Source organism: Nilaparvata lugens, unplaced genomic scaffold (genome assembly GCF_014356525.2).
Source record: "Nilaparvata lugens isolate BPH unplaced genomic scaffold, ASM1435652v1 scaffold4985, whole genome shotgun sequence".
NCBI lineage: Eukaryota > Metazoa > Arthropoda > Insecta > Hemiptera > Delphacidae > Nilaparvata > Nilaparvata lugens.
In genome coordinates, this window is record NW_024090938.1 from 12,894 (window position 1) to 23,028 (window position 10,135).

Here is a 10,135-nt window from a genome sequence, read left to right on the forward strand (position 1 = left end):
AGAGCAAAGCTCAGTCCCGCGATATTTTATTTATTGAATGATAAAAACACAACTAATTAAAATGATTGGGGAAGGACCAACAGGCATCTATGAATTTGAATAGATTATGTTAAAAGGAGGAAAGTCACAATCTGCTACGAAAGTACTTCGATTAGTCCACTCTATTGAGGTCCACGTTATAATTGCAGTATTTGATTAACAGTGGTGTTGCTATCCTTGTCTATCATCCTTGTATCATCTTCCTATTGAGAGGTCCACTTATAATGACAGTATGGAATAGAATTATGGGGGGTACCTTTGACACGCACTTTAATAGAATATTTACCCTGCAAAAGCATTTAATTAGAGCCGCTCTAAAACGGCCTAGACTACTATATCCAAGCAGGAATTTGTTTGTTGAATTTGGGGTTCCAACGCTACGACAGGTCTTTGTAGGGAAAATCATTACACATGCCAATAGAAATAAGCAGCATCTTACTTTGAATACACATTTACACAACCTTCGTCCGTCTGTACTCAATCCTTATACTCGAAACTTTACAAGATTAACTATAAATAAACATCAATTCACATACTTCATGGAATACTTTGCTTATATAGTCCCATATCACTTTATAAACAATAGAATAACAAGAAAACTAAGTAGTGAAATAGAAGAGTGGGTGAAATCTAGAGTTTATTTCAAGATAAGTGTATGAAATGATAATTGTGTAATAACTGTAAGATCATAGTGTATAATCCGTCTGTTATAGTACGTTTTTCTTGATTCTGTACGATGAGTAATATAGTATATAATATCCACTTTTAGTCTTGATTAATGTTATAATATTTGTATTTTTAATCGCACTCACTGCTGGCGAACAAGTTCCACTCATGCCGGTAGTGCCTTTTTATATAAATTTATTACTTATAATATTATTTATAGTATCTATCATATTTTTAATGTAAGTACTGATTGTAAAATGTTATGGCGAATAAACCAATTTCAATTTCAATTTCAATTTGATTTAATTATTCAATCATTCGGAATTACACTACTAACAGAAAAGTACGACAGGTCAACTATACGCCCAAAACGGTTCCAATTCTAATTTATACAACAGTCGAAATGTAGCTAGGTTATGTGTCACTTCCAAATTCTTCAATTACACACTCAAATCACAATTCAAAACACACAAAAATCATTTTTTAATTCAACAAATACTTGATTAACAGTGGTGTTGCTATCCTTGTCTATCATCTTCCTATAGTGAGGTCCACGTTATAATGACAGCAATCGATTAACATTAGTGTTGCTATCCTTGTCCATCATTCGACAAAGCACATGGCGCTATCCTTTCCTATCTCCGCGACGTTTCCAGGTCGTTTCTCAACAATTTTAAACTTAATAATTTGTAGACAAAATATATAATCTCAATAATGAGAGTTTTCTATTCACTCATTGAGAAATATATTTTCTTGATGAATTAAATATAATTGATTATTCTAAACAAGGATGAAGTCAATATTACATCAGATATATTGGTATTCGCTATCCTCATTTATTAGAAAACAATTATAGCAAACAATATAACACTCTGAAACGAAAAAAAACAGGCCATTATCCATGACTTCTTATATTTCTCTGAAATAATCAATTTTATTTTATTCGTCAAGGAAAAATATTTTCCATTTGGGGGGGGGGTGTGTGAACACCCCCATAAGAAACATTCATATTCTTTAATATTAAACTGATAGAAACTGTTTGTATTCCATTTTCAACTGCTTACCACTGGAATCGAACACAGTCATATCAGACTTGGAAAAACGTTATTCTTTTATCAATAGTCTACGTTTATTCCTATCAGTCTGTCCCAGTTATATAGCCAGAAATAATCTGATATTTATTTCAATGAGCACAAATCATAACAATGATATAAGCAGGCTTTTTCCAGAAAATCGAACAGCTGATTGTGTAACTATAATTCTCACCCTCCAGATGAAAATGAAAACGTTTACATAATATTTACTAATTCAGTTATTGTTACAACTCGATACCGATATAGATTGGGGGAAGAGGTAATGCATTTACATATTCCAAGTCAAGTAGGGCAAACAGTCGTGCTATTATAATAATTATAAAACAGTGGGTTGGTATTGATTGAGAGGCTTTGTTATGAACTCTTTTTGTTATGGGAATAGGTCTCTGTGATTACGAATGAGGAAATAAAACAGTAGCGCAATGTTTCATTATAATGAGATAGTCTGGAATTGTTTTCAACCAAATTTTATTTATTACTATGGTCAGGCCCACGTTATAATAGCAGTGTTTAATTAGCAATGATATTGCTATCCTTGTCTATCATTCAACAGAGCGGATAAGGCTATCTCTATCTCGCTTTGCTCTGTTGCCAGATCGTCTTTTAACAATGTAGAATTAACAATCAATTAACAAAATATTTCATCGTATTTATTAAAATTCTTTATGAAATATTTGAAAAATTTAATTTCTTGACTAATAAAATATAATTGATTATTTTAAACGAGAATCAACAGTTAACATTACATCAATAAACCTGTATCAGCTACCGTCTGTAGGAGGCATTGAAAAGAGAGAGGATCGGCAACGTTGTTCTGCTATCTTTCTTCACTGCCATTATAACGTGGACCTCACTCTGGCAGGAAACGCGTGCTCTGCAAGGGTCGATTTTGAAACTTGACAAACCGAAAACTTGACGTAATAAAATCTTGAAGAATTGAAAGTAGGCCTATAACCATCATCTGTTAATATAATATCTATATGCAAAATTTCAAGCTAATCAGTCTAGTAGGTCAGACGTGATTATGCGTCAAACATAATTTTCCTATCTCGTACGTATATAAGCCAGTTCTTTCCTTTCTAATAGTATAGATTTTCACATGAAAACACTGACCAGAAGAGAAAAACTAAGGAAACTCTTGCATTATTAATTTCTCTCCCAAATTTGGATAACATTTTTAAGTCCGGAATAGTCAACTCCAAAAATTGGATAACATTTTTAAGTCCGTTTATAATTTAACTTTTCTGAAATTCAGTTATTTTCACTGAAGAACAACAAAAATTAAAAACTGAAAACTGAAATATATCTTTTGAATCACCATAATGGACATGTTTGCGTAATTTTACAAAATTTAGTGTAAGAAAATGAGAAATTGTGTTTTAAGGAAAACCACTAATTTGTATTGATAACTATACTCGTCTCAACTCACTCTCAACAATCTATACAAGATGGGACAAGAACAAAATATCCGTGTTGCCAAATTGTGTGAAATTTCGATTTTTAATGCAAATATAAAATATGACTGGATATATTTAATACTCAAAATACACAAGCTGGGAATTTGAAAAAATATCAGCGTTGCCAAATTGTGCGAAATCTCAATCTCTTCATGCAACCCCATTGTATTTAATCTCAATTTTAAAATTTATCATCAAATCATTGTACAATATATTTTCTTGACGAATAAAACATAATTGATTATTCCAAACAAGGATGAACGGTTAATATTACATTAGATATACCGGTATCAACTATCCTCTATATTATTAATGCAGTGGAAAGGCAGAGGCATGGCAACGCTGTTCTCCTGTATCCCTCGACTGTCATTATAACGTGGACCTCACTATAGCAATAGCGATTTTCAGGAAGGAAGGATTATAGCACCCATGCATAGCCGATCCAATTACGAGTGCTAATTTACATGGTCGACTTACGATTGGATCGCTCAAGGGTCTCTATAACTCTTCTTCTTCTTCTTCTTCTTCTTCTTCTCTTCTTCTTCTTCTTCTTCTTCTCCTCCTCCTCCTCCTCCTCCTCCTTCTCCTCCTCCTCCTACTCCTCCTCCTCCTACTCCTCCTCCTCCTCCTCCTCTCCTCCTCCTCCTTTTTTCATCTTCTTTTCATCACTTTTCTTTTCTTCTATCAATTGTCTCCATTTCTCTACTATGTTTTTCTGCTCCACCATTATATAATCTCTCTTCATCTCATAGCATCTGAGTAGGCTAACTACTATCTTGTACTTTATCTTCTCTTTTACCTTTTCGTCTCTCATCATCATCAAATTTCGCTCCGGCCTTCTCACCTCTTCTTCATCCTCTCCTTCTCCTTCTTCTTTCTACTTCTTCATTTTCTTCTTTCTCTGTTTCTTCTTCTCTTCTTTTTCTTTCTTCTTAATTAATTTTTCGTTTTATTCTTCCCCCTTCCCTACCTTCCAAATCTCATTTGAATCGAATCGTTTCAGCAGGCAATTGAAGAGAAATCTTCATCAGATCCCATCTTAGTTGAACTGAGTTGATTCATATTAATTTATGAGTCATAAACAACAATGGGAATTATACCTCAAGGAAAGATGTTGAGAATTGGACTATTCCATGTTGCCGAGTTTCAATTTTACCATGCAAGACCATAAATGACTGGATATATAATCAAATAAAATTGACATCCAGTCAGATGGGCTTGCAAGAAAACATTGATGCAGGACCTCCTATATTTTGGTCGCCGTATGTCGTGGTCTTATAGGAATTACTATTGAGAAAAAAATCACTAATCAGCTGTTGGAGAGCGTCTCAGTTCGTCGAAATCTCAGTTTGTCTAGTTCCTGTTTAAAATATCAATTCCGGCCACCACCTACGGCGGCCATTTTTTTTTTTTGTAGGCGCAGGTCCGGCATATATGGGAAGTCCTGATTGATGTATCACACAATTTGACAACACGGATATATATTATTTTCCTAGTATCAACCGTAGTCTACGAGATTTTTCAAACTTGCATCTCATAGGATCTCATAGGCTACGTCCCAAATCTCATCCAGAGTAAAGACAGTAAAATCAATTTGTAAACGAGCAAAGAAAATAATGAATCATTTGGTGTTCTACAGGAGTATGAGTGATGCTTGGATGACATGTACCTGGCCCAACCACTGTGCCTGATTTATTGATTGATTGATTGACTGATTTATTGGTTGACTTATTGATTGATGTATTGATTGATGCAGGCCTACGAGTGGTGGTTAGATGACATGTACCTGGCTCAACCTCTGTGCTTGCCAGTGAACGTCAACCCAGGCATGCTGTTTCCTCTGCAGAACATCAAATCCAACAACGACATCGCACTGCTAGCGGCTCGGGTCGTCGCCAATGTGGCGCAGTTCAAAGATAAACTTGATCGGTGAGTGCTAAAAAAGAAGATGAACATTTGACAATTATTAACCCACGAATTGTGGAAATTTTTCATGGATCATCTCAAAAAGATATCGCATGGTAGAACTCATTCAAAGTTTGGAAGTTCTGTATCCAATTATGGTGTTGTGTAGCAAGTTGAGATGATATTGTATCGATACTGTCTCATGTGTGGTGATACTGTATCATTTATGGTAATACCACAGAGAAAATGTAGCATAAGAAGATATCTTCACGTGCACTCACCATAGAGCAAGAATAGCATGATAAGATATGTATAGGATATGTATGAGATATCTTTATGATATCCCATGGTATAGGTCGTTTAAGCACCAAATTTGAAGTCGATTTTTTGTATAGTCAAGCCGATTACTGTCTATTGATACTGTTTTGGCCGTGTGAGAGTGTAAAAATAGCACTCTATGAGAGAAAGTTTAGAAGTTTTGTATCAAATTATGGTGTTGAGTATCGAGTTGAGATGATACAGTATCATATTGCTGTAGTATGTGTGGTGACACTGTATCATGAGTGGTAATACTGTATCATTTATGGTGATACCATAGAGATAAGACGGCATAAAAAGATATCTCATGGTTTGTAGAATTCATTCAAAGTTTGAAAGTTTTGTATCAAATGATGGTAATGAGTACCAAGTTGAGATGATACTGTATCATATTGTGTTGATACTCTATCATGTGTGGTTATTGGGCCTTCATGTCCCAATTTTCAATGGCGATAATAATATTATGAAAGCTCATTTCGTGAAGCTATGTGATGCTGTCTCTCATAGAATGCTGTTCTCACACTGTCACACGGCCAAAACAGTATTAATAGACAGTAATCGGCTTGACCTAACAAAAATCGACTTCAAATTTGGTACATAAACGACTTATACCATGGGATATCATAAACATTTCTCATACATATCTTCTCATGCTATTGTTGCTCTATGGTGTGTGCTGGAGAATAGATTACTTTTATTCGATTCAATAGGGAACTGTGGAATAGCTGATGAAGGTGGAATGCGCGATGAAGTCGCGCATTACGCTCTTAATACATAAATAGCTATTCCACAGTTCCCTATTGAATCGAATAAAAGTAATCTCATTCAATTAATTTTGCAAGAGCGATAAAGAAGCATAACGCGCGAATTACATACAATTTTTTTTCTACAACTGCACAAACCTGTTAAATCACTTATATCTGGCGGAAATAATAATTATCTATAATATATTATCTATAATAATATAATATGGCGGTTAATAATAATATTCGTCTACACTGATATCCATCATGGCTGCAGAATCGGAACAATTAACGAATTTTAGGTTAAGATCTGACCGAGAGTGGTTTGTCTTTTGGCAAGCTGCTTACCATCAGCTGATTAGCGACCGTAAAGAAAATCTACTGCGCATGCGCGGATGGTTAGCGAGATAAGTAGATTCTCCTCAGAAATAAGCTGTTTTACGAGGAGAATTGAGTATGTAAATTCTTTCTTTACGCGCAGTTGTAGAAAAATAATATTATGAAATCTCTCCATGAACCATCACCAAAATCGTTGAGTTAGAAAATTAATTCGATCGCTGAGAGGTATAAAAATTCAAATTGTTCAATTAACCCAGAGACTTTTCTATGAATTAACTGGGATGTGGTTCCATTCAAAGATTAACTGGGTCGGTAATAAGTGAAAGAAAAATATTTTAAGTGCGCAATTAATCCGAAAAAGCTGTGTTGATTGTGATTATCTCCTCCATGAATAAATGTGTCTACTCCACAGATGATTTTTATTATTCAAACATAATATATATTACTGATTATCCATATTCAGATGAGACCCTATTTTTAGTGGTTGATTCTTGACCAGGAGTTGATATGAGATTTAATCAGCAGTCAAAGCTGAAACCTGAAAACCCACTGGATTCAAATCAGGTGTTTAGGCTCAAACATCACCCGATTTGAAACATAAGTTGAAACAGGAGTTAAGGCACAAACACCACTAGATATCATTTCAAACCAGAAGTTCAACTAGGAGTTGTTGGCTGAAACAAGCACTATAACTGAAACTGACGGTATAATTAATTCATTGGGACTTATTATAGTACAGTAAAGAGAGATTCAAGTTACAAAATCAGCGCCTTATTAACGTCAGTTTACTATCTTTTCTCTGTCTGTCATGAAATCGCTGTCGTATGGGTTTTGAAAAGAAATTTTGAATTGAAAAAAATTTTGTTAAGACAACGATTTTCTAAAAATATTGAAATAATTTATAAATTATTGATAATCAGTATTAAGGAAACCCTATTACTAATTATTCGGTATTCTCATCTAAAGGAATGAATTCAGGAAAAATTCAATCAAACACAATGAATTTTTATAAATTCATTATAAAAAAAAAAGGATTACCACTTTACAAAACTCCATATACATGACAATATCCTTATTCTAAATTGATGATGGGCCCATCTATTTGTTTAAGTCTTTCATGAATCTCAATGCCGGAAAATATAATTTGATCGTCACATTACCTCGGTACCGAGTTACGTCACAGAGTATTTGGTAAAGATGTTACATAATTGCTTAAAAGAAAACACAGCTTGGCAACTATTTCCTATCCTCCATATCCGTTTTAACCTGTTCCTCGTATGATGCACCTGGAGTCCCTTGTCTCCTATTCATAATTGTGGATTGATTTGGCATTAACAAGGATCGTTCTTCCATAGTCAGTAGTAAATTAGTTTGCCACAAACATGGACCGCTGTGAAATAAAACAGCCAAGAATAATTTCTAAATCCTAAACATAATACTTATCTTTCTAAAAGGAACAATTCAATTATTACATTAGTGTGAACGATTATCTCTAGTACATTCGGACTTTAACCCTTTGAATTGTAACGTAGTCTAATTATACACTCTACTTTTACATTAAGTTAATAATCCAGTTATAACGTTTAAGAAAACTATTGATAACTACTTTTCCCTATTAACTATACGACAATAATTTTATGAACAAATCAATAATAACATTTCTATTTTACTTGAGTGAATTACTTTTGAAGTTAGTCAACTCTCAGATGAACAACCTTAAATATAATAAAAAAGTATAACAAATAGTTTACCTTCAATAGCGGGTTTGAGTATAACTTATATACAAATATCTTCATATGTCGAAAAATTCAAAATCACTTAACAAAATAGAAAGAAAGAAACTTGAAGTGAATAATCACATCGTGGAGTAGTTGTTAAACCCACGGTAGTTGAAAGATACCGTGGTTAAACCTACGGCTGCTTGCTGGCAACTGAATAAGGAGAAAATGATTTCTCCCCTCTACCAATGCCTCGCACTGGCTGGGTGCTCACCCACAGCTGGCTGAGTAAGCACAAATAAATAAATGCTCTCTTTGTTCTTATTCTTCTTCCTAAATGTTAATACTTATTTGACATATTAAGAATGAAAGGGAAATGAAATTTGATTCATGATCAAAATTCGATTCAGTCATTGGACAAAGCAGATAGCTCTATTCTTCTCCAACTCATCACCATTGACAGATCGATTGTAGGCTATGAAGAAATGTACAATGAACTTACAGGAGATTCCTATATTTATTACGAAAATATCTTTTCCTACAGTTACCTTGAAAAGTGGCCATTGCTGCACTGATTACAGAACGCAAAGAATCACTTTTCCGCTCTAGTGCGGGAAAAATTTTTCCTGCACTCCAGATTTGCAACATGGCAACGCAAAATACTTAGTAGGTTATATGGAGCAACAGTGCAGCAAAATCAAAATGAAGTTGGTAAGAGTGACTGCTGTGGCTGCTATAGTGAGCAGAGGTGTAACGAAGCACAACGAGCAAATTATTAATTATATTTTTAACCAAGGACACGAGGACTTTAGGATTTTAGGATTAAGGTTTTTATCAATATAAAATTACACAGAAAAACATTTGATGGATTTCAGGCATTTTACCCATAATTACCCACTTCTCATATTCAATGGTATCTGTAGGAAAAATTTAATGTGAAATACGTGCGCAAAGTTCCTCTGCTGCACTCAACAAACCATTCCGCCCTCGCCTACGGCTCGGGCTTAAACGTTTCTTTCGGTGCAGCAAACTGTTACTTTGCGCACTAGTTGCACAAATAACTATTTTGAAACACACACATTTTAATTTAATTTTATACAGGAATTTTTATTTTATTTTTTACAGCAATTTCGATTTCCTTTTTGCAGGAAAGCCCTGCCGGTAGAACGCGCCACCTCCGGGAAAAAGGCCAACCGCTGTGCATGGCCCAGTTCTACCGCCTGCTGACCTCATACAGGGTTCCCGGTCATGTCAAAGACTCCCTCTACAGTTCAGAGCCCGACTCCCCCTCCCCCCACCAACACGTCATCATCGCCTGCAGGAATCAGGTCAAATGGAGAATACGATTATGTATGTTCTGCACTTCATAGCTCATCTCATTTTGCACTATCATGTCCAATGTCTCACCATAATCCATGTATTTCATTGTGAATACTCTGTATATTATTTATTCATTTCATTTACAATCACAATTCATAATTATAATATATATAAAGCAAATAAATAAAAATCTCAGTACCCTTTTTTTAAAATATTTTATCACAACATGTTATGAGATTTTTATTTATTTTCTTTATATTTATATTACAAGTAGCCCTATATAGGAAAGAGATAAATAAGATGGCATATCAACCAAGAATAGTCCATAAATGGAAATATACACAATTATAATATATAATATGATTGGGAGAAGACAAACAGACATAGCCCAAAACTGTATTTTCCCAAATAAAAGTTTCAAAAAAGAATAAGGTTAATAGCATTAATATAGCCATTTATTTGTCATGGAAGTATAGTCACTAACGACAGAACAAGAATGTCAAACATGTGTGAACGGATAATTTCTTCGAATGAAA

The 10,135-nt window shown here is 34.3% G+C and overlaps 1 protein-coding gene across 1 annotated transcript; it reads left to right on the top strand.

Moving 5' to 3' along the window:
- Nucleotides 1-5,017: 5,017 nt before the first annotated feature.
- LOC120355851 (choline O-acetyltransferase-like) lies at nucleotides 5,018-9,623 on the top strand. The gene is made up of 2 exons (XM_039444582.1): nucleotides 5,018-5,185; nucleotides 9,428-9,623. Exons 1-2 carry the CDS (start codon nucleotides 5,037-5,039, stop codon nucleotides 9,504-9,506), a joined length of 228 nt encoding a protein of 75 aa, XP_039300516.1. The 5' UTR covers nucleotides 5,018-5,036; the 3' UTR covers nucleotides 9,507-9,623.
- The last annotated feature ends 512 nt before the right edge of the window (nucleotides 9,624-10,135 follow it).

Coding starts and splice junctions, on each gene's coding strand:
- LOC120355851 (XM_039444582.1), top strand. CDS start 5,037: ATGTACCTGGCTCAACCTCTGTGCTTGCCAGTGAACGTCAACCCAGGC. Junction 5,186..9,427: donor TTCAAAGATAAACTTGATCG/GTGAGTGCTAAA, acceptor TCCTTTTTGCAG/GAAAGCCCTGCCGGTAGAAC.